We start from the raw sequence: 26,391 nt of genomic DNA, 5'->3' as shown, positions 1-26,391 counted from the left end.
AATTTCTATTTCCTTCATTCTCTTTAAAAAATCCCAATTTCCTTAATTCTCTTCAATTTCCCTTAACTTCCCTCAATTTCCCCTCATTTTCAGGGTTTCATACTCAAAGGGTAACAGTACGGGAAGATTACAGTGGTTTGTTTCAGCGGAAGAACCTGAACGATTACAATACCTAGCTGGGGTGTAAACCCCCAGCTAGGTAAAAAACTATGTGCAATTTCACTTAGTTGCCAGCGGAAGAAAACGGGAAGATTACAGTGGTTTGTTTTTCCAGCGGAAGAACCCGAACGATTACAATACCTAGCTGGGGGGTGTAAACCCCCCAGCTAGGTAACAACTTCATTGTATAGAGCACTAAATACCTGTGATCATTATTATTGTGTAAACTTCTGCCTTGAGTGAATTGTATAATTTGTTTATTTATTTACTGTACCGGCATATTTAACCATTGCCATTGTTTGATTTCATATCTTTAAAGTTCAAAGTTGATTAGAATGCAATGGACTATTCTATTTAACATCCACACTTCCCCTATGGAAAATTTTGGAATTAGCTTCCACAGGGGGAGTATGGATTTCAAATGGAATTAATGCATTAGGCAGAGCTCCAATTGAATTTCATACACCCTCTGAGAAAGATTCAACTTGGAATCTTGAATCTTACACAGAGGGAGGGCGAGTTTCAAATAGAGTTGGTCAATGTGATAATTTCATTCGAAATTCATACTCCCCGTGTTGAAGATATTTCCATAATTTTCCATGGGGGAGTGTGGATTTTAAATGGATTAGCCCAATCATTCATGCGAGATATACTTTGTGTTTTGCCTAGGAATTAATACAAATCACCAGATTGCATAGATTCAGTTGCAAAAGAACACAGCTACAAGGAGGTGGGTCTATGTGCAAGCTGGTTTTGAACTTAAATGTGAAATCTGAGTCTGACTGCATGTATACATCATCAGTGGCTATTTTTACCGGATCTTCTGAAGTGGTCCTCTGAAGAGGTGGTTAAGGTGAGTTGATTATCAAAATCGGTGATTACTTGTTTGGTTATCAAAAAAACCTCATTCACCCAATGAAATTTGGGGAGCTGCACAGATAAATTGGTGGATGTTACAATGTAAGTGCGGATCGGGTTTGAGCCAGGTCGGGATGTAACCGACCTAGTTGATGCGATATGATTCTGATGATTCACCAGTGGTGCATTCAGTTTATTTTATTTATTTATTTATATTTGATTCATTTGGCAACAAACATCATAAGTAGAAAATAACATAAAGGGGCCTCCTGAGCTGCCAGGGAGCACTGAAAAGCACAGGAAAGCACTGTCGCAGTGCCCCCAACTCAGCAAACCTCAAATTAGGTTTACACATAGGCCTACATGTAAGTTATATACAATTTAACACAAGAGACAAGAAAACAATGGCTACAGTGATGGAAAAAAATTTTGTGAGTAAAGTTAAAGCTATGCTATGAGATGTTGTTTAGAAAAGCCCTGAGTTGTTTTTTAAATGTGATAAATATGCACGTGACAAGTGAATTCCTAATATCATTATTTATATTTGACAATATGGCTGGAAAAGTTCCACAACATTTCAATAGCAATTGAAAATATATATCCCCCACCCTTCATTGTAAACATGAAAAAACCTAGCAAGTGCGTTTCGCTGCAGTGATGGATCTATGAGTGGCATTCAATGCCGTGGCATAGCTAGTGGGGAGGGGGGGGGCTAACCCCCAAGCATCATGGTCAGTCAGTACATCACAGTTTGTCCGCACATGACAATCCTGGGCCGTGTGTACTGACCTGACAGTCCGTATTATTATCAAAATTGGCAAAAATCAGCCATGCGTTTCTTCCTTTTGCCGTATTTCAGTCAAACTTTAACCCAATTTTGCCCCATTTAAGCATTAATCATTGGCAATGATTGCATTTGAGCCCCCCCCCCCCCCCACGATGTTAAAATGCCATTGGTATATGTTTAAGGGCTGTGCAATAATTATAAGCCCCCTGGGAGGGCAAAATTTCCGGACGGCTCGCCAAAAATCGATTGCCCCCTCCCTCTCGGCCTGCCAAAAATCGCTTGCCCCCCCTCTCGGCCCCTCCCTCTCGGCCTGCCAAAAATCGCTTGCCCCCCCCCCCCCCCCCGTCTCGGCCCGCCAAAAAGTCTTTGCCCCCCCTTGCAAATGCTAATTTTTTGGATCCCAATTTGCAAACCTGAAATGGTTTAGCTATATGATGCGAGCGCAGCGATCAGGAAATTTTGCATATTAAAGCGTTTCCGTACTGTTTTCCTAAGCCTTTTTACAGCGTTTTATTTAAAAGGTGCCTCATGAATGTGTGCCAAAAATCGCTTCTCAGGGTCTTATCGGAATAAGATCTCAATCCTTCTCTTCCAGGAGCATAGGCTGAAAGAAGCTCACAAAGATAATTAGGGGCACGGCCCTGAGAGCACTTGAACACATAGAGCAGAAGTTTAAAAAGAATTCGGGTCAAAAGTTAATATCTGTTCTATCATGCTGTAATATATCTCTATTGTTCCTCTAATTGCTATGAACAAAAAAGTCAAATTGTCATATTGCAATAGCAAATAGGATGCTTAGTTCAGTAATTGTAGAGTAAGTAAGATCAAATGGATAAATATCTCATGGACAGACGCCAAATTTTCAAAATGCGCCGTTTAATTCGAAATTTATCTTAAATTACTCCTCTCGGCAAACCAAAAAGGAAAATAATTTATCTGAGATATATATAACCTCAGTCAAATGTTATGCTTGTACATATTTCTATTGGAATGTGGCTGCATGAACTCTAAAGGGGGATATGTCAATACAAAAAAGCACTTAAATTGTGAAAAATTTTGTCATATGGAAGTTAAATGGGTAAAATATGGTGCAACAGTGGAATAAATTCGCTCAAAGCGCAAACGATTGGCACTTTGTGGGCTTAAATGGCCAAATATGAGGTACATTTTGTCAGAACCCTACACACAAGCGTCAACATGGGGGGGGGAGTGATTGTTTTGACCCCTGGTAAAATATTGGGGGGCATTTATGCCCCCATCCCAGGGATATACGCCTATGAATATAGCTGCGTCAGCATCCACTACTCAAAATATTGGACATGCACCCCCCTATCATCTGTGACATGATAGATAGTAAAAACAACAATTCCTAGGGGCTGTGCAATAATTATGTGTACCCCCGGGGTGGTGAATTCTCAAAGTGGTCTGCCAAAATTCGCTTGCCCTCACCCCTTTTGACGTGCCAAAAATCTTTGCCCCCCCCCCCCCTCCCTTTCGACGTGCCAAAAATCACTTGCTCCCCCTTTCGACGTGCCAAAAAATCTTTACCTCCCCCCACTTTACACACTAATATTTTTGGGAATCCTAATTTATAACCTGAAATTGTCTTATCATATAATGCGAGCGTAGCGAGCAGGAAATTTTGCATATTTGAACGTGTTCGTAATGTTTTCCTCACCCTTCTTAGGGCGTAATATAGAAACGATGCCCAAAATATCTGTGCCAAAAATCGCTAGCCCCCTTTCGACCTGCCAAAAATCGCTTGAACCCCCCTTTCAACCTGCCAAAAATGCTTGCCCCCCCCCCCCTTTTGGCCTGCCAAAAAATCTTTGCCAAAGCGGAAGTTAATCTACAGCTCAAGCTCGCGAAAAAAAGGAAGTGAAGATCAAAATCAGTTTGTAAGAAGCAATCAACTAAGAATTCAGCTTTACTTATTACTTTTTATGCATGAAACGCATGATTATTTTGACAGTCACACCTGACACTAATATACAGGTATATTAGTCTCAGGTCACAATTTATATAATAAGAATGTCAAGAACTATTCTTAATGACTGTGTAAAGTATCAGGAAGTGTCTGATAAAATATGATACATACAATGTACATACATTCCTACTATATCACAAAAGAATATGAAGGACAATACAACTGAACGACTGCCTTAGGGCAGGAAAAACCAAAATGCATGGCAGCAGTATATTTGGGCAATTCCATGGTAACTTGTGATACACTTTTGGACTTCCTTTTACAAACTTTATGCCACAACTTTTAAATTCATTTGAGTGGAAGAAGCTTCATTTTAATATCCAACATTCAAGGCTAGATTCTCATAGGATTGCTAAATGAAGATATCAACTTTTGTACGGACAGCTGTGAAAAACGGTGAATCGTGCTAGGCTAAAAAATCACTCATTTTGATGTCCTTAAAAAAATTTAAAAAAACACTGACGCCTAATTAGTAACGTATGCTACGGTAACTCGTGCTACAGTTTATCCGCCCAAAAAGATGGGAACGAATTAAGTAATAAATACATTAATTAACAAAATAAAAACCCATGAAAAACATCATAGAATATGTAAATTTCAATATTGCTTGAGCAATTTAAAACAAAAATAGATATAGCTCTGGTCTAAGGCCACGAACACCGATGAACCGAGTTGTGACCTCTTATTGACCTTTGACCCCAAAATCTATGAAAACCACATAGACATTGACTAATGTCAATGCATGTGTGCATGTGGCATCACTCTGCCATGTTATATGTGGCAGAAAGGGCACTTTGAAGGTTTTGTCTTGACCAGAATTGACCCCTTAATGACATTTGACCCCAAAATTAAAAACACCACGTGTACACTGGGTAGCATCAATTCATGTGTGAATATACCGTCACTGTGCTATGTTTTTCTTACATACTGCAGTTACTGTCCATTTTCCTATACACAATACACAGTGCTCTCACCATTGACGCGTGACCTCTACAAACAGTGTATGTTAGAGGTATAGGGCATTGCCTAGTTAACGTCACTGTGTGAAAACTAACCGGTCAATATTTATTGTACTCTCTGAAATTCTAGAAAATATAGTTTTATAACATAACATGTCCTCAATTTTTAGCTAATTTATATGTTTGAAAATATTCGCACTTTTGTGTTTTAGTAAGGAAGGGCACGTCATAGCCTGTAAAATTCCCTGTGTAAATCGAATGCAACTTTAGTGACTATCACTCATTTTGTGGACCGCTCTCTTCCGAAAGGCATTAATACTAAAACCACTTGACGGATATTTTTTGTACTTGATGTCAATCAAGAATAATGTATACATTACATGTAGGCTAAAAGCTGAGTAGCTGGGGCATCTGCAAATGGTCGTACCTCCCTGATATGTAAATGACAGATAACAGCAAAAACAACTCCCAAATCTGTCCATAACTTTGGTCAGTGGAGAGAGCCAGGGGATTTCAAGTGGGTGATTATAGAAACCACATGTTTCTCATTTACTTGTGTGATACAAGCACAATTACTTTGATAAGTTTGACTTGAGTTGTACCATCAACAAAGTTGGTTAACAATATGCAGACTATTGTTCTCATTTGGGAAACAAAGGCCACGCACAATATTGTTACCGTGCGTTTGCTTTGTAATGGTGCATCCAACTAAAATTATAATACCTATTTCATCACAGCCCATTGCGATATCGCACAGGTAAATCAGAAACATGTGTGTGTGTGAATTTAACCAGGGATATGAGACACATCACTGATTTAACATAGTTGAGCTGTTTTCAATGAGTGTTTATCTTGGTTTAATGGGGTTTAAGTCCTGCAAAGGTCGAGGTGAATTCTGCTGTAGACATAACTGCATAATGAGCTGATAAAAGTTTTGAAGGTATTTGGAAGTTACCCCTTATTGACCTTTAACCTCAAATCTGTGTATGATTTATTTGGTTTTACACCGGAAATAACCCTTTAATGACCTTTGACCTCAAATCTGTGTATGATTTACAGACACTTGGTTATAACAATGCATGTGTGCAAGTGGTGTTACTGTCCTACGTAATTTGCAGGAGAAGTAACATTTTGAAGGTATTTTGTTTTATACCGGAAGTAACCCCTTAATGACCTATGACCCCAAATAAAAAAAATACCACATATACATTGGATAAATACAATATATTGTGAACATACCGTCACTCTCCTACGTTTTTTAAGCTAATAAAATTTTTGAAGGTATTTGGTTTTACACCGGAAGTAACCCCTTAATGACCTCAAATCTGTGTATGATTTACAGACAGTGGGTAATAACAATCCGTGTGTGCAAGTGGTCTTACTCTCCGATATTATTTGTGAGAGAAGTAGCATTTTGAGTTGAAATCACGTTTTTGACCCCTATGGCCCCTATGTGACCTTTGACACTTAAGTTTCATGTGACATGTAGGGGCATGGTCTGTAATGCTTGTGACCAAGTTAGGTCAAAACCGGTGTTAGCATGTAAGCGCTAGAGTAAATATAAAGATCGACAAAAAGAATAAAGAAAGAAGAACCTGTACGATATAAGACACAGCGTGACTACCATTACAGCTGTGTAAGAAAGAACCTGTACGTTATAGAACACAGCCGTGACCAACGTCACCGTTGTGTAAAAACATAAAATAAAACCATTTGCAATAAAATGTGTATTATATTGCGAACTTCAAAAAATCTAAATTATTTGATATCATAAGGACATTTCTCATTTTCAAAATGCAATTTGATATGTCTGATTTGCTCTCAGGTCCCACAATAAAAAAGTGAAAATGTCCCTTATCCGAGCCCTTATGGTGTTGTTTTTTTAAACCCACATGACCTTCAGGGATAGAGGTTGGAGAAATCAGTCTAAATTAAAGAAATGTTGAACTATCTTTCATGAAATTGATAATTCTTGGATCATATTCCCAATGTTTGTAGATGAAAATTGCCTAAATTTGACGATTTGGGTATTTCTAGTTGAAATCTATAACTCCAAACGGATTCTGCTCTTGATACTTACACTTTATCACCATCTTAAGATTCATCTAGGGTATATAAATTGTGTATTACATCATCTATCTATTAAATTTCAGTTTATAGCCTGATGAAACTTGCATTTTGCATGAAATTTAACTAAAATGTTGTACCAATTCAAAATCATGATTGCTCTTGAGTCAAGCAATTTAATTAAATATTACACACATCAATATTATCCCAAGATAGAGTTCCAAAGAAACCATGGTTGGCTTTTTATTCCTAAGTGTAGTTATGTATATAGTAGGGAAATAACACATTGCGTATATCCAATGTGATTAGAATAGAAATGTTGACTATGTGTAGGATTTCAATTCTAAATGAACCTGTCATTCGTCACTGTTTTTCAAAATGACCTTTTATGACCTTTTGACTCTTATGTGAATGTTCCTTTAAATTGTCATGGGTCATCCGTTTGACGTGCGTGGATTTGACCCCGGGGGGAGGGGGGTCACTCGCATACCAAAGTGGTATGCATGCTCGTCCCAGCACCTCAAAAATGGACCCTAAATGGCGTAATCAGTGTAGAAAAATGTCACTCCTTATTGGCGTAAGGCTCTGTAAATCTTACCCTAAATGGCGTAATTCGGCGTAAGAAACTAAAAATGGACCCCTAAATGGCGTAAATTCTAAAACAAACCCATAAATTGTGCAACACACCTGCACAGTAATTAAGAAAGAGTCCCAGGGGAAAGAGTTCCAAGACCATATGTGCCCATGAAATTTACATGAAACATAATATATTTCAATTTTCGACGTTTTGGGGACAAGCATGCATACCCCGGGGTGTTTGAGTCCCTGTCTCACCACCGTGTTGTTGCGCCCTTGGGCAAGGCGCTTTGCCTTGCTTGCCGCACCCCACCCAGGTGCAATGGGAAGCAGTTAGGGGTAGCCGCAGTCGTTGTACTGATGAACCTGCGCCGCGCCACTTGTAGGCAGCAAACATGGTTCCGACTATTCTAATGACGGCGGAATCGCTTTGAGGCTGTTAACGGCATAAAGCGCTATATAACTATCTGCATTTATTTTTACGGAATTGTTGTTTCCTTTCCTATACAATATGGCACACAGAATGCAAGAAAACCCTTGTCCATGATGTTTTGCAAGAAAGCCCTTGTCCATGTGTCAAAAATTCAACTGGTGTAGGAAATGCAAGAAACTATTTAAAAGTGTATGTTAAGCATTTGCAGCTATTACAAGAACAGAGATGTAATATTCTGACAGAGCAGCATTTCTGTACTTTTTGATGTTATGATATTGACAATTAATGTATAAAATTATGAACGTCCTCTCTCCATAGATGGAACCGCCAGTCATGCGGACATTTTCTTGGATACTTTTGCTGCTGGTCTGCAGCTGTAACCAAGGTGGGTAAAGTAAAGTAAAGTAAATTTAATGTTTAGTTTATCACAGGAGAGAAAGAACAGAGGCGGATTTATTTTAAGGGGAAAGGTTATGTAGTCTGTAGACATGGGGCATATAGTCTATGCATGGGGGCACTTCCAGAGAGGAAGGTGCTCGATGTAACGGTGATACTGTGGCCTTTTCCCAAGAATGGAGTGAAACTCTACATTTTTATTCAGGGAATTTTGATAATTTTTCATATCTTTTCTTTCTACACAAACCGCTGAGTGCACCAAATCCGCGTAACTTACTAGTTTAGTAGCTTAAGCGCGCTTCAGACTCCATATTGTACGTACAATATTGTATGTACAATACTTTTCGTGACGTCAAAAAGTATTACACGTGCAATAAATAGTATGTACCGGGAAAATATATATTTTGCTACAATCATAGGTTGCTTAATTGATACGGAGTTGCCAAATTTCTAAGAGTTCTAAATTTAGTGAGTGCACGGAATGATGAACATCTTTTAATGTCTTCTTGTATTCAACCATGGTAGGTATCATAATACCTACCATGATTCAACTGTACTTGAATTATTATATAATCAATGGGCACCTTTTTAAAGTTAACAATACGTCGTATTAATACTAATATTAATAATATTAAAATTGTAATAATAATATAAATGGCACATTCAGATCTTATTTATTTATTTATAGATTTATCTATTTAGGCCTATTTATTTATTTATTTATTTATTTATTTATTTATTTATTTATTTATTTATTTATTTATTTATTTATTTATTTATTTATTTATTTATTTATTTATTCATTTATTGATTGATTGATTGATTGATAACTGATTGATTAATTGATTTAGAGATTCATTTATACTGATATTTAGTCATATATTGATTTAGAAAGTTTAAAAGTATTATTTGTAGGTCTTTGTATTTATTCTGGTTCTGATTTTATTGATACTGATATTTTTGTTAATTTTTTAAAGTTTTGGCATAGCATTCGTTACATTATAACACGCTGTGTTATGAATTTGCAACACCTTGTTACATATTGATATCGTTGAGGCATGTTATGATAGGCCTACTTATGATCATCACAATACATCCATAAACGTGTTAATGCAGTAACCGTAGCGTTAGGGGCACGAAAGCCCCCCCATTGATCTGAAATATTAGAAAATCCCATAGGAAAACTGCCGAAAACGGCTTGTGCCCCTCCCCCCTCTTCAGAACCGGATGCAACGCCTTCTATACTTTTTTATTCATTAATTATAGGCGTATTAATAGTAATGCGTTGAGTTTTTAAAAAGTAATATCCGCCTTTTTTTCTTTCTTTTTGAAATGACATACGGTACTTGTTACAAAAACAAATCAGCATGAAAAACATTTATTTTTTCGTCAGAGGCAGATATTTGGCCTATTCAGTGTCATAAAGCTACAAAATAGACGATCTTTTAAAATCATTTATTTTTCAACCTTATTGTTTGTATTTGTAATGTTCACACAATCTGAACATGTGCTTGTAGGACAACGATTTTGAATTAAACATGTTAATTGTGATATTTTAATTCCCCTAGAACACCACAGTTAAGCGTCCAAAATTGTAAGTGGGTTTTCTTTTATTTAACCTCATTATTTCGCCAAAATTACTCGAAAACCGTCCTAAGAGTTGTTGTTACTAATAAACATTTCATAATTTTGGGCAAAGGATAGCCAAATAGTTGACTGAAATCGTATATTTGCACCAATATTTGACTAAAATCGTATTAACATTACCGCCCCTTCGTGGCTTTATTGCAAGCCAAAGTGTGAAACGAGATTACTTGAAATATATTTCAGAGTTGAAAGAGTTTCAAGCCTACGAATATATTTCTGAAACATGTCTCTCTGATTGGTTGATGGTCAAGAGGAATACGGCATCCTCAAAGCCTCTTGCTGTAATTCTCTAATCGATATCTATTATAGGACCAATCTTCTGAAATCCATACAACCGTGTCAAATGAAATAGTCTCGAATCATAATTCGTGCACGATACAACGTTGATACGTCAGATTTCGGAATTTTATTAAAAATAGGCATAAATCACATTGAACAGGTTGAATGCTGGCAAAAGTAGATAAAATAACTATGGGTCGAATTTACATTAATCAGTGTCCTGGGGCCAGGATAACATTTAGGACTCCTTCGAATTCTAAAACAATACTTCGCCAAATGTCCTTGATTTCATTTTCTCATTTAATTTGTTTTAATTTTAATTAATTTCTTTATCCACTGGATCTCTGGTAAATCCGGTATTGCCAAATATTCCATTACCCGTGTTAATCTATTTATTTATTAAAATGAACCATCTATTAAAGTCCTATAATACAATGTATAGGCCTAGTGTATTTGATAACAAATTTGTTTTTATTTTTGATTGGAATTTGGGTTCCATTACACGATTTCATAATAAGATATGTTTGGGCATGGCGGAATTAGTATATTATTAAAATAGACATACTCTTAGGCCCCCTTTTTTAATGTTTGTAGGCCTACATTATTGATATCAATATTTATGTACAAAATGCAAAAGAATGTATATATATTTGATTGTTTTGTAAACATTCAATTTGATGTTTACTCATAATTATGTCTGGAAAGTCAGGGAAAAACTAAGGAGTATCGGTATTTAGTTTCCTGGGAAAGTGGATCAGATGAGCAGTGAGTAAAAACATTTGCCCTAAATCTTTATTTGATTTTTATTGTTTTATGAATTTATTAGGGCTACTGGTAAAGTGCAGAAAAAACCTCCAAACGCACTCTAGGATTTTTCATCAGCAGCAGTAGAAATTTCTCTTGCATAGATTTTCTGGTGACCTCGCTTGGATTTAGCAAACAATGAACCGTCAGGGTTATAGCGCGTTATTTAATCTGATTCAACTCGTCGTGGCACGTATATTTATTGCACGTGTAATACTTTTTGACGTCACGAAAAGTATTGTACATACAATATTGTACGTACAATACGGAGTCTGAAGCTAGCCTTACTTCTTTAGTAACTACTCCGCAACTGCCGCGTTTCTTACTAAACTAGTATTTTTGGGACTTGCGCTGAAGCGTATCTGGCGAGTAACTACTTCTTTAGTATATTCGTTAATGGAGCAGTAAATCACAATCAGCACCTTTAATATCACGTTTTTAACCACGCGGTCAATTGTTATTCAATTTTAACAATAGGCAGTGTTATGTCACTAAACATGCTAAATACCCCGGTACAAACTAAATACCATATCAGTGTATTTAGCGTGCTTTGTAGTAGGCATACATGTAGGCCTATAGGTTTATGATTATGATATCTATTTTGTCACACCATGTCAGAAGGGTAACCCGCCGGGGGTGGGGACTCAGCAGTGTAGTTTTGTAAAAAATCCTTTTGGGGTCAAAGTAGTTTACATGTTCAGTCGCGTAACAGGGTCAGTTGTAGTAGGGAAAAAGACAAAAAAAATTGGTGGGTAGGCCTATCATTTTGGTCCTGTTTGTGATAATTGCTAATTTCAATAATTACAACATTATACTAGCTCAAAATTAAGGTGGTATTTTTTGTTTTCTATGCCAAAATTCATATATTTTTGCCCAAATAAGGGTACAATTGTGTGTTTACCGGGCCATTTACAAATTTTACTCTGGGGGTCAGGGGTTGAATTTTTTAGGGATTGGTTTTAGGGTGTTAACATTTTCTTTGTGCAGTTGGTTTTTGGGGTTAGAATTTTCTTTTTGGGGGGGGGTGTGAGTTAGCAAACCAACCCCTGCAAAGACCAACTTGGTGCTCAGTTCAAATGACCGTATGTCATGATAAGCGCAAATATGAGTCTCATTTTGGGGCCTCTTGTATAATAATGGCTCCCCAATTTTAGGATAAAGGTTTGTAGTTTTAAAAACATCACAAAAGTGCCAGTTTTTTTTAATGATATTTGGTAACAATGTCGCAAAATTGTTTTCAATTTGGACAAAATATCTGATAATCGTGGGCCTACTCTATTCAAACCGGATGGTGTGCCCCAGGGGTGGGATGGGGTATATAGCGTTTTGTGATAGTGTGTTATTTTTTAGCCCTGCAACCATGCGATACGAACAGGGAATGGAATAAACAACAGGATAGTGGGGCATATAACTCCTCAATGGTTGGGAAATATACCATCCAGGGCCAGTCGAATTGGGATATATAGATCTGCCGTTATCAGGTTAAAATAAAAGATTATAATTATGAGGAAAGAATTCATTTCTGTCATTGTATCCAGTCGTATGAAGGAATTTGCAAAACTTGCAATTATTCGAAATTCTTGAAGCTTGGGGTGATCCTGAAATAAGATAATTTATATGTAGGCCTATTATTAGAGATAGAAGATATCTTGAGTTTTGAAAACATTTTTCCCCAGACATGTAAATAGTTATAGAGATTCGAATTATATACTCAGTGTAGTATATAGAATACAACAATGTCATATATTTTTAAGGCATAAAATAAACGCATAAAGTAACGGGACTTTGACTCTATAGTAAAATTTAAATGGTAGGCCTACTATAATTATGCTATCTACTGAAGACACAAATGGAATCCAACATGCATTCGTAAGCACTATATATATGACTTAAAATGTTCCGAAAGGTTTGCAGTGCTGCATACGAGACGCTCCACTGGCAGAATACGCTCTAATGCGAAATATCTTATTATTTACTTCCGAAATCTCATCAATATCACTCGATTTACTCACTCGCCAACTTACTCCTCCAACGATGAAGAGTACGTTGCCGAGTAAATAACAATAGCTGCGGCGTAACTTTACTAGTTTAGTAACTTACGCACATTTGGAAGTCACCAAATTCTGAGATACTCGCCAACTTACTCCGCAAAAGATGAAGAGTAAGTTGCCGAGTATGTAACAATAGAACTTACTAGTCTAGTAACTTACGCCGATTTGGAAGTCTCAAAATACGAGATACTCGCCAACTTACTAAACTAGTAGCTTACTCCGAAGTTACGCGGATTTGGTGCACTCAGCGGATAGAGTATTTGCATTTTTGGAACAAACATAAACATCATAGGCGTAGATCCGGGGAGGAATCCCCCAATATTTTGCCAGGGGGATGGTCCATATAATCACCCACCCCCAATGTTGACGTCTGTATGTGGGTTTCTGACCAAATTAACCTCATATTTGGCCATTTTAGCCCCCAAAGTGCAAATTTTATATCACTTTTGCACCATATTTCATTAGTTAAGCTTCAATATGGCAAATTTTTCGCGCTACGTGGACATTAGTACCATAAACTTATTATGTCACCAAAGGGGCTGGATTCACTATACTTCAAAAAAAATTCAACCACATCCCCACCCCACCCCATTGTCAAAAAGAAATCTACGCCACTGATAAACATACTTTAGTAGTAAGTGCAAAAAGACTAACATATAAAAGAAAATTTGACATTTACACAGAGGTTTTAAGATATTTCTTATCAGACAACATCGAACTATCGATCTAAACCTAAGCACGTCATATTGTTTTGAATGAATGAGAACAAAATAATTCCAGACCTAAAGGTTAAATACCACTAATTATGTATTACACGGGTTTCAATGGGAAAATGCCTAATTTCGGGTGGAATTTTCTCATATTTACTGCGACTATTTACTGAAAACCGAAGCCGTGCGTATGAATTTTGGTACTATTACATCAAAAATGTCATATATAATGAGAGAAAATGTACCATTTTGAAGCATCAAACTCTAAAAAGTACTTTTTGGCTATATAACTTGATCAATTTCAGCGATTTTAATGCAGTCTTTTCGAATGCCATGAAAACAAATAGTTACTCGTCGTATTTCAATATATCGCCCTTTTAATAACATTTAAATGTCGGGTTATATAAAGGTCGTGAAAACGTTTTTAAAACGTTATTGAAAATATTTTGGGCAAACATTTTTCGCAAAATATTTTTTCAATTCCCCAAATAACATTCTGTTTAGAATGTTTTGTATCAAGTTTTCAAGAATGTTTTTGGAATGTTATGAAAACGTTTTTATACCCTTTATATAACCCGACATTTAAACGTTTTCTGTAAAACATTTTTGTTTGCTGAGCAGTAGATTATCAAAAAATGTTTTTTAAGTTGATGAAAACGTTTTATACTCTTAATATACCCTTTATATAACCCGACATTTAAACGTTATCTGACAACCTTTTATAACCTTTTGCGAATGACATCGAAAACGTTTTGTGTTTGCTGGGGATATAGTTACTATGGCAATCACTACAACGACTGAATAATGGCAGAAAATGTGGTTGCTAATCGTAACTGACAAACCTGAGCCTTAACATTCCTATTTTTAGCTAAAAATGGCATTAGCCAAATATGACAATGGCAACCTGTGATTTTTAAGGTTGTTGTCATGTCCCGTCGATCATGCCACTGTATTTCCATGTAATATTTCCTCACAGGGAGGGTGGCCATTTATTTCTCGCATTTACGGCCCTAGCTACTACCGTAGAAACCCGTCTATAAGGAATAGAAGCGACTGTGATGATAGCATATTTCACGCTAGCGCCCTCCACAATATTATATCATTATGGAATTTGAGCAAATCATTTACCGACACAAGCAGGTATACAATGTATTATTTTATCTTTATTTCGCATCTCACGAGCATAGCTCACTTGGCAAGGCATAAGACTTTGGTTCTTTAGATCGGAAGATGGTGAGTTCGAGCCTCATCACGGTCACACAAACTTTTATAAACAAAATATTGTTCAAACTTTTCATTTATATTTTCTTGCATTTTCTAAAGACTCCTTTCGTGATCATTTTTTTTCATATTTAGTTTAATTTATTCTATTGTTTTTCTTTTATTGTTTCTTTTCTTTGTCTTTTTTTCTTGTTTAATTTTATTTTTCTTTGATTCATATAATATTGGCAGGATAAGGAGAGGAGGGAACTAAAGACCCATTCAGTGATTTGCTCATCCGGACGATCGTAAAAATCATCAAAATTCACCTTTGTCATTGTCATAGATGTGGTAACATAGCCTGCTAGTGGTTCAGCAGAAAACCGTGTGACACATAATATACATTTGGCTACATTTTATTATACGATAAATACGAATTTATTAAACATGGTAACAAATATTCTCTAGCAGATCGGTTATACGATGGAACTGGTAGGCATAGGCCTATTATAAATTCGGGATATTAAATATCTTCCTGACGAGACAGATCTGCGCATGTGGTCAAAGACGATTCCTTACTAGCCACAGACCGTCCACTGGAATTAGTTGAATCGCTATGGCTGTTGGTCGGACCTCTCATCTCTCCACATCGATTGTGACCTATCCCCGACATTGCCCTTATGAACTCACATCCTCCTGTTTTATTCCAATACGCTGCCTCATTTCAAATATATAGTTTTAGTTTTGGTTTTGGTTTTGGTCACGTGTTTTCCTATTGTCCTGCCTAACCACTTGAATCATAAGATATCGAACTCATTGTTTCTACCTTTTGTTTAAAACCGAACATTTGTGACAGTCAGTTTCGGTTTTGGTTTCAGTTTCTTATAAGTGGTGTGGATCGTAAAATTATTTGATTTGAAGTTACCTACTCTAAGTATACAAAAGAAATGTTTAAATTTCGCAGTGCAATATTCACGAGCAGAGAAGTCGAACAAAGAAGTCTACATTTGAAAGCATTGATTTAGTTTGAAAGCATTGACTTGAGACTACGAATTAGCCTAAGCTGATTTCACTGTGAAAATATATAGACCATCAAAATATTTCCACAGACATTACAATAGGCACTTGACAGATTATGACTTCAGTGTTATAAACACTATTATACACAATTCTATTTATGTGCATGTCGCATGACGGAAGATCAATATCATAGAAAGCTGGTTTAAACTAACTTTTATTCAATTTATTTATTGGAGAATAGAGAGAGAGATAGAAGAGATCGCCAGGGAAAGAGGGTAGGGTGTGTGTGTGTGAGGGGGGGGGGGGTAAGGGTAAGGGAGAAAGAAAAACAGAGGGGAGAGAGCATTGGAAGTGGGAAGGGAAGGAGGGGGGAGAGGGGGCTCAAGAGTGGAGTGGAATAATAGGGAAGAGTCGATATCGAGTGTGGGGGGGGAGGGAGGAGGATATATATAGGTGGCGGAGGGAACATAGGTAAGAGGTATGGGTTGTGCTTTCCGGGGAATAATCTAATTCATAATCAAATCATCTACATCATCATGCATCGTTTATATTTCAGACAAATAAACAAAACACCCCCCCCACCCCTCAATATATGCACATGATTTCTACATGTAGGTCTAGGCCTCGTATATCCATCTTTTATGTCTCAACGATGTCTATGCATAACTTATCGGAACTTGGGTGCAATTTTATGGTGTCATGGAAGTGTGCCACCTACGGCAGAGAGCATCAAAAGTCGTCGGCGTTGATAGATATCGATAATTCATATGTTAGCACAATAGGCTATTATATACGTATGGTTATAGGCCATTATACTTTTGATTATATATACCCTCTTGTGTCCTCCCAGCACAAAAGTGTTATGATTGCATACCAGTTCATCTCCACATTTTAATCCCTTGATTTTTGGTTTCTGAACAATAGAGAAACCAAAACTATGGGTCTTTTTATCTTTTCAGTTTCCGTAACTCTATTGTTCAGATACGAAAACGCAAGGGATTCAGTAAGTTTACTGTAATCTGACTTCATTGTTAACTCTGAAGTACCAATCAGCTTATTTCAATAGAGGTAATTGCCTGTGTCAATAAAGCCCATAAAGGCTGGAGATAAAATAGTATTGAACACCGGTGTCCGACCGTTGTTTTAATGGTCTAGCTCCCTCTCGTGTTTGACAGTGATCAATTGATTCACATTATTATGACAAAATGCAAATCCGAATGAAAAGGTCCACTTTTTTCTGTAAAAACGTTGAAAATAAGCCCTTCAATCACAAAAGGTCCGCTTATGAGCCTGTCGCGCCCCATTGCACTTGTGCAGGGCCACAGTATCGCCCTTCCCTCGTATCAATGTCTATCTCCCTATTTTGCTTCCTCCTGCCCAAACCCCCCCCCCCATGATCAGGCTCCCCACTCCCTCCCCGGTACCTACTCTCTCCTCTCGAGCTTTCTCTTTCTAGCCTTTCCGTCTCTCCCTCTCCTCTCTTTCTTCCTCACCCCCTCCCACTCTCGCTTGTTCAGTCACAACTTAAGTATCTCCCTCCCTCCCTCCCTCCCCCTCGCGAAATTTATCAGTATGATCCATGACTGAAAATAAGCTCTGCAAAAATAAACATTTAAAATAAACCCGAGTCTTGCATATAGGCCCAACCAATTATCAGATTAGCTTGCCATGAATAGAATACATTATCTTTGCTCCAATGCAAATTCTTTTGTATTGCATTTCAATATAAAACATGATTACCAAATCACCACTTGTACGCGCCACATTGGGAGATATTTGACTATTTTAGACGCTCGTTTCATCGCCAATATGAAAGACTCATTGCTTATAACTTGGCAACATGGTCAGTATATATTTCAATGCAAGACTTTTTTACGATCCACTTACGTCTAGGCGTAAGTACATATACACCAAACACAAGTCAATTGAAGCCGTACAATTTACCGCGAATTTAGGACCGTAAAATTTAGACTCTTCTTTTGTCTAGATTGCCACCCAACCGCACATCTCAAGGTTTTATGTAAAAAATCAATATAACTTACCAAAACGAAAACTGAAATTCACGAGCTTCAAATTTTCGGTAACTAACAAAAGGCTAGAATAAAAGATTGGTCATACCTGGGAGACTACCACTTCAGAATAACAATGACTTACAAAAACTATTACGGATACGGAAACAGAAACTGAAAAGATAAAACGACGGTATATATTTGAAATGAGGGGCTGGCGAAGTTACGTAATAATCGGATTAACTACCATAGCAATAGGTGAAAACAATTTTTGAATATACCGCGTTATACACTCCCTCATTTCAAATATATAGTTTTGGTTTCTCTATTGTTCAGAAACCAAAAATCAAGGGATTAAAATGTGGAGATGAACTGGTATGCAATCATAACACTATTATGCTGGGAGGACACAAGAGGGTATATATAATCAAAAGTATAATGGCCTATAACCATACGTATATAATAGCCTATTGTGCTAACATTTTCATTATCGATATCTATCAACGCGGGCGACTTTTGCCGTAGGTGGCACACATCCATGACACCATAAAATTACACCGATATATACGAGACCTAGGCCTACATGTAGAAATCATGTGCATATATTGAGGGGTGGGGGGGGGTGTTTTGTCTGAAATATAAACGATGCATGATGATGTAGATGATTTGATTATGAATTAGATTATTCCCTGGAAAGTACAACCCATACCTCTTACCTATGTTCCCTCCGCCACCTATATATAACCTCCTCCCTCCCCCCCCCCACACTCGATATCGACTCTTCCCTATTATTCCACTCCACTCTTGAGCCCCCCTCTCCCCCTCCTTCCCTTCCCACTTCCAATGCTCTCTCCCCTCTGTTTCTCTTTCTCCCTTACCCTTACCCCCCCCCCTCACACACACACACACACACACCCTCTTTCCCTGGCGATCTCTTCTATCTCTCTCTCTCTATTCTCCAATAAATAAATTGAATAAAAGTTAGTTTAAACCAACTTTCTATGATATTGATCTTCCGTCATGCGACATGCACATAAATAGAGTTGTGCACAATAGTGTTTATATCAATGAAGTCATAATCTGTCAAGTGGCTATTGTAAAGTCTGTGAAAATATTTCGATGGTCTATATATTTTCACAGTGAAATCAGCTTAGGCTAATTCGTAGTCTCAAGTCAATGCTTTCAAACTAAATCAATGCTTTCAAATGTAGACTGCTTTGTTCGACTTCTCTGCTCGTGAATATTGCACTGCGAAATTTAAACATTTCTTTTGTATACTTAGAGTAGGTAACTTCAAATCAAATAATTTTACGATCCATACCACTTATAAGAAACTGAAACCAAAACCGAAACTGACTGACACAAATGTTCGGTTTTAAACAAAAGGTAGAAACAATGAGTTCGATATCTTATGATTCAAGTGGTTAGGCAGGACAATAGGAAACCACGTGACCAAAACCAAAACCAAAACTAAAACTATATATTTGAAATGAGGCACTGATACGTTCAGGCGGTACCTCTTCATTGAACCATATCATGCTGCACCTGTAAGATCTTTGAAAAGACCAGTATTGTATTCAATCTATGATTGCAGACATACACAGTACAGGTGATGAGTGTAACCTGCTTGTAGCGCAGCGCGATATGTTCAAAATTGTTTTCACCTATTGCTATGGTAATTAATCCGATTAATTACGCAACTTCACCAGCGTATAATGGCCGAATAAATTCTGACCATCACTTGGCTTGTTGGATTCGTCTATACTACAATTCGCTGTCGAAGTGACGTAATAATCGCAATAACTACCATCAAGCAGATTGCACTAATCACCCGCGTATGTCACCAAACATAGATTGAATACCACTCTTTTCATAAATACTAATCTTACATGGCGAGTGATTAGCATATCTTTGACAACTATGGTTTAATGCATAGGTGCCACGTGAACGATGAAGTGCAGGGCTATATATTCGAAATTGTATTCATCAATTGCTATGGTAGTTAATCCGATTAATTACGTCACATCGACAGCGAATAGCCTATAGTATGGGTTCAAGTGGAACAAAAAATAGTGTATGTCCATTGCTAGCTATGGTAATTAATCATGTTAGTGTTTACATCACTACTTCGGTGAAGACAAGAGAAGTGTGCCTTCTCTACCAACGCCTGTGATATAACAGGTGCAAGCGAAACAAAATTGAATGACCAGAATAGTTTCCTTTGTCAGATGAATTGATTGAAGTTTTTGAAGACACTCTATTCTTGATGGGACAATAGATTCAAATATGGAATAATTATTATTCCTCATCTATTTTTTTATTGAAAAAAACTGCAATTGTGGCAACAGAACAATATTTATTTTGATTTCATTTCAAGTAGAAACAAAATCGTGCTTAAGCCAAAAACGCACCCTACCTCAAGAATTGGGATGGCACAAAGGTGCAACATAGGTTTTTATTGCAAAGACGAGGACAGACAAGTAGTTACAACACATCTGTCTAACCGTGGGTTTCGCTATTATTTAGAATAAATGCTTTTACTAGTTTCTATAAAACCACAAAATTACTAAAAAAACTATAAAAAAACTAAAAAAACTAAACTAAAAAAAAAAAACGCACCTAAAATTAAAAGTAGAAAGGTAGATTTGAAGAAAGATAAAAAGAACATGTCAAAAGTTAAAATTAAACGAGAATGAAAAAACGGAACCGGTGCCCGGACCATGCTCTCTTCAGCATGTCTTCAGTTCCAAAGTCTGACGCTCTATCAATTGAGCTATACGATCCTGATATACGAAACAGTCGTTATTATGTCAATACAATTGATTGGTGTTACAACATACTTAGATGGAATGCATAGCCACCCAGTGCCAGTATATATTTGCTCAAACTCCAAATACAACAAGCAACCAATTTTATTGAGGGCGTTTCTTAGGTATATCCTTGTAGACGGGGTTTTACGGTATTTGCGGGGAGGAGATAAGTTTAAGGGGGTACTACACCCCTGTGGTAAATTTGTGACTATGTTTGCAATTTTCTCAAAAAATAATAACACACTGGTAACAAAAGTTATGTATATTATTGGGGCAAGGAATCCAATTACTACACTGACATTTCAGTTACTCAAGACAAGTGGTACCTTATTTCTTATCATAAAAAACGAACCGCTTGTCTTGGGTCACTGAAATCCCAGTGTAGTAATTGGATTCCTTGCCCCTATCATATACATAACTTTTGTTACCACTGTGTTATTAGTTTTTGAGAAAAATGCAAAAATAGACACAAATTTATCGAGGGGTGTAGTACCCCTATAAATGACCGCTTATGGGTTTGGATTTCAACCAGCCTAATCATGAAGCCCCCGTGGCAGAGTGGTTAAGGCATAGGTCTAAGGTACTGGATTCGATTCCCAGGCGGGATCGCTTTTTCTGCTTGCCTCCTTTGACGGCGAATCTGAAAAATTATGTTAATTTATATAATTCCCGTGCCACTGTTTTTCCATGTTGTTGTCATGATTGACTTTTTTTGTGTACACATTTACATCAGTAGTATACGATGGTATACTTTTTAAATTTCAAATACCTTATTTTTTTTTTTACCATGTAAAATTTAACTTTTTTGATAAGAAATGTAAAAAAAAATCACAAATAATGCATTCCCCCGAATCGCCGACCCTTGGCCTTGGAAGAAGACTGGGGATAGCAAATAATTTTGATTTCGCAATGTAATACACGTTTTATGGCAAATGATTAGAAATTGATATTTTTGATATTTAACAGTCCTCGAAGTAACTTTATAAATCTGATGATGTTACTTAAAGTGTATGTAGCTGGGATGAAAAGCTGACAATCAATTTAATATTAATTTTGACCTTTCGTATTGAGGATATGGATTTTTTTCCCAAAACACACACACAAATTAGGTCTTTTGTGAAAAAAATTGTATATCTTCAATATGAAAGGTCAAAAGTTTTAATTGATCGTCGGCTTTTCCTCCCAGCTACATACACTTTATGTGCATATCATTAGATTTATAAAGCTTTCTTCGAGGACTGTTATATATCAACGTTTTAAAAAGATCAAATGTTAATAATTTGTTACAAAATTTGTATTATATCACAAACAATGAAAATTATTTGATATCAGAAGGACATTCTTCGTATTCAGAATGCAATTTAATATGTCTGATGTGCTATCATGTCCCACAAAAATACTGTCGAAACGCTCATTCAAGAGCCCTTAAGGCTTTAAGAGCTACTAGATTATGGCCATGTCTATCAGAACTTAATGCACAAGCAATTTCAATAAAGTTCCATTTCTCACAGTTTATCTACTTTACAACTGATTAGACCATAAACGCTTGGGATTTGAAGCCTACTATTTTACTAATAAATGCCGACTGGATGACAAAGTAAAAAAAATAATAAAATAAAATGTTTGTTTGTTTGTTTGTTTAGCCATACTCTTTCCTAGAAGAGAAAGCCAGCAAGGGACCCATTTCTGGCCCATCGAGCTGGCCTAGCCAAATGACCACTTGCAACAAACAAGGCTTGAGGACACAACCCACTTGTTTTTCATTGTAGAGGAAAGAATTTATTCCGAGAATTAATTGGTTTCAAAAACAAGTGATTTAGTAACTCATATGTTTCATTCGAGCCGCTGAGGCTATTATTGTATGTAGGTTCATTTAATTTTTCTTTGTTTTTCTTTCTTATTACAGGCCTAGGTATTGTATGTAGGTTCATTTGTTTTTTCTCTGTTTTTCTTTCTTATTATAGGGCTAGGTCAGGGCCTTCCTGCTACTACTGAGGAGACGCCAAGGACAACACCAGGTAGGTTGTGAAGTTGCTACTTACTAAACCCCAGTGTGTCAAAACACAGACCATAGGGTCTATGCTCAAAACAATTTCAAAGTTGTGAAAACTTGTGACAAGTTGATGATCAAAGATTCACATCAAAAAGACCAAATTTAGTGCATAAAGCAGCATGTAACAAATTATACAAGGTGGCATTAGGTTGGTTACCATGGTCACAAAGCTGCCTATAATTGCGTAATAGACTTGCAACTTAGACAACTTGATAAATTTCCCGCAACATAGTAAGATTCGGTCAATTTTGAAACTGGATATACATCAGTCATCCAGAACATTGAGTGCAACATAACTTTGTAATGAACAAGAAGAAGAAGACTGCCGGTTAAGAAATTGTCATAAAATTATCATTGTGATTCATGAAGTGTATGCATTTATGTTATGTGCATGATCATTGTCAATCATACTATACTTTTCAATAAAGATTCTAATTTTGTTAACTTATACAAACAGTGTGTCTTATTATGTATTCAGAAGTGATTTTGGGAAAATGTGGTTTTAGCCTTGGGTCATTGAGATCCATTACACCATCATGATAAAAATTGGCATATTTATGAATATTAATGAGCTTATTTTGCATACTTTGCCTACATTTTCATTAATCCTCTCTGCAGCTAAAACGCAATGACCGATCAACTTCTAACTTGAAATGGTGATAGGAATTGGTGGCCTGATGTGCTGTATAGTTTTGTGGCATGTTATTTGCATATTTATGAATATTAATGAGCTTATTTGCATATTGCTTAGTACTTGTATTTACCATACTGCAGTTACTGTCCGTTTTCCTATACACAATACACAGTGCTCTCACCATTGACGCGTGACCCCTACAAATGATCTACGTTGGAAGAATGGGCACTTGGCTAGTTAACATCACTGTGTGAAAATAACCAGTCAATATGTTAGGTATTCTCCAAACTTCTAGCAAATATATTTCTCTAACATGACCTAAAATTACAGCTAGGTTAGATGTTCAGAAATAGTCGCACTTTTGTAAAATATGAGTGAGGGCAAGGCATAGCTAGCCAACTCCCCGTGTTAATTGAATGGAGATTTGACCGAAAATATTGGTATCGGACCGCTCACTTCTGAAGGATGCCACAAAAAACGGTACAAGCTACATTTTAACTATTCTCTGGCAATCATCATGATGAGTTTCTGATATAGTATGCCGAAATTGGGTACTGTAGGTGATTGACAAATGGTCGCACTTTTCTGATAAATAAGTGACAGTGAACATGAAATATCAGCGCCCATAAACCCAAGTTAGTAGCTAGTTAGTGGAGGCCGTCACGTGACTGATTATTGATTATTGAAGTGCCTTATTAATAGATACGCACGATTTAGGGCAAGAAAAACAAACCGGGATACTTTTGGAGACATCATCATCATCATCATCATCATCATCATCATCATCATCATCATCATCGACATCATCATCATCATCACTTTCTACATTTTTTCTAAACAACATAGGGCCTACCGTTTTAATAAGATTTTTTCTTGAAATGCATGTAACTATAATTATTGTTTAGAGCGTGATGAAATAAAACATCACGATTTTCATCACAAAACAAAGTAATAGGCCTACAAAGGAAATACATTTTTCAAGAGTGATTGAATAAAACATCACGATTTTCATCACGGAACAAAGTAATACATAAGACATTGTTTGTTTGATTGCAATCAACCGCGACAGTTCGTCTCACACACATAACAATGCACTGCGATCAAATAGGTTGATGACAACATTTGATTGAATGGACTGCACTGCGCCATGATTACGTGCACCGGTTCAAATCCTTTGTTTGGAGCCAATCAATAATTTCACGTACAGCCTCTATGCAAATTAGAGTTTACACACGCTGCAGCTGGGGTAATCGACCGAAGCTTGTTGCCGTTAGTGATCGAATGCATGAGCTTATTTGCTTTACTGAATCGATTTACTGGATTAATTTCCTGTTAACTGGGTTTAATGCCACAAAGGTCGAATCGCCTTTGCCATGGACCATGACTGCATCATGCTAAACTTTGATATTTACACACCTTTGTATGGGGCCACCTTAATTACGAACCGCGTAATTCTAGTTGCAATATGTGATTTTCACAGGTCCTTATTGTGAATCCAAATATGCCTGATAGCTCTATTGTAGGATATAGTATAAATTACAAAACAAACTTACCTTCTATTAAAGCTAAATGTGTTCCTTTGAACCTATTTTAGTTCGTCTTGTCGGTGGCAGAAAATCAAGTGAAGGCAGAGTGGAAATATTTTACGATGATACTTGGGGTACAGTGTGTGATGACTCATGGGATAATGACGATGCAATGGTAGTTTGTCGTCAACTTGGATTTCCATCTGGTGATGCACAAGCTGTTAGCGATGCTCAGTTTGGAGAGGGAACTGGAGAAATATGGCTGGATGAAGTAAGCTGTTCAGGATCAGAAAACAACTTGGGTGAATGCAGGCATAAGGGATGGGGAAATAACGACTGTGACCACTATGAAGATGCAGGAGTCATTTGCAACCTTGGTATGTACTAATTATTAATTGGGGTCATGCTAAGTCCTAAAACCGTGTCATAGTTTAAGAAAAGTATCAAATTTATGAAACTTCCGGAAATTGGTCATTGAATACAAATATCACTCACAAAAAATTCACATTCTTCCAAAGTTGACATATTCTTTAGTTTGGGAAAAGGGAAGAAATATTATTTAAGAATTATTGTGGATATAAAGAAATATAAGGAAGAGAATGTTTGTAAAAGTATGTTTATCTTGATTTAAAAAAGCCATCCTGTTTCTTGCATCTAATAGATCCTGGTCAAGTCCGTCTTGTCGGTGGGAGCAATTCAAGTGAAGGCAGAGTGGAAGTATTTTACAATGAAACTTGGGGTACAGTGTGTGATGACTCATGGGATAATGATGATGCAGTGGTAGTTTGTCGTCAACTTGGATTTCCATCTGGTGATACACAAGCTGTTAGCAATGCTCAGTTTGGACAGGGAATTGGACCAATATGGTTGGATGATATCAACTGTTCAGGATCAGAATATGGTTTAGATGAATGCAGTCATAATGGGTGGGGAATAAACAACTGTGACCATAGTGAAGATGCAGGGGTCATTTGTCCTCCAAAAGGTATGTACTTCACAGGTCCTTATTGTGAATCCAAATATGCCTGATAGCTCTATTGTAGGATATAGTATAAATTACAAAACAAACTTACCTTCTATTAAAGCTAAATGTGTTCCTTTGAACCTATTTTAGTTCGTCTTGTCGATGGCAGAAAATCAAGTGAAGGCAGAGTGGAAATATTTTACGATGATACTTGGGGTACAGTGTGTGGTGACTCATGGGATAATGACGATGCAATGGTAGTTTGTCGTCAACTTGGATTTCCATCTGGTGATGCACAAGCTGTTCGCAATGCTCAGTTTGGAGAGGGTACTGGAGAAATATGGCTGGATAATGTAGGCTGTTCAGGATCAGAAAACACCTTAGGTGAATGCAGACATAATGGATGGGGAATCGACAATTGTGATCACAATGACGATGCAGGAGTCATTTGCAACCTTGGTA

The 26,391-nt window shown here is 36.9% G+C and overlaps 1 protein-coding gene across 1 annotated transcript in view; it reads left to right on the top strand.

Moving 5' to 3' along the window:
• The first annotated feature begins 835 nt into the window (after positions 1 to 835).
• Positions 836 to 26,391, top strand: part of LOC140168342 (scavenger receptor cysteine-rich domain-containing protein DMBT1-like) — a 71,007-nt gene continuing 45,451 nt past the window's right edge. The window contains exons 1-6 of the mRNA XM_072191714.1: positions 836 to 1,012; positions 8,145 to 8,211; positions 22,717 to 22,770; positions 25,034 to 25,342; positions 25,627 to 25,950; positions 26,080 to 26,388. Coding sequence (XP_072047815.1) covers positions 8,145 to 8,211; positions 22,717 to 22,770; positions 25,034 to 25,342; positions 25,627 to 25,950; positions 26,080 to 26,388 — 1,063 coding nt within the window. The 5' untranslated portion in view covers positions 836 to 1,012. The remainder of the gene's footprint in view (positions 1,013 to 8,144; positions 8,212 to 22,716; positions 22,771 to 25,033; positions 25,343 to 25,626; positions 25,951 to 26,079; positions 26,389 to 26,391) is intronic.

This window comes from Amphiura filiformis, chromosome 13 (genome assembly GCF_039555335.1).
Source record: "Amphiura filiformis chromosome 13, Afil_fr2py, whole genome shotgun sequence".
Taxonomy (NCBI): domain Eukaryota; kingdom Metazoa; phylum Echinodermata; class Ophiuroidea; order Amphilepidida; family Amphiuridae; genus Amphiura; species Amphiura filiformis.
Note: the sequence above shows the minus strand (reverse complement) of the source record. Positions and strands in the feature narration are given on the sequence as shown.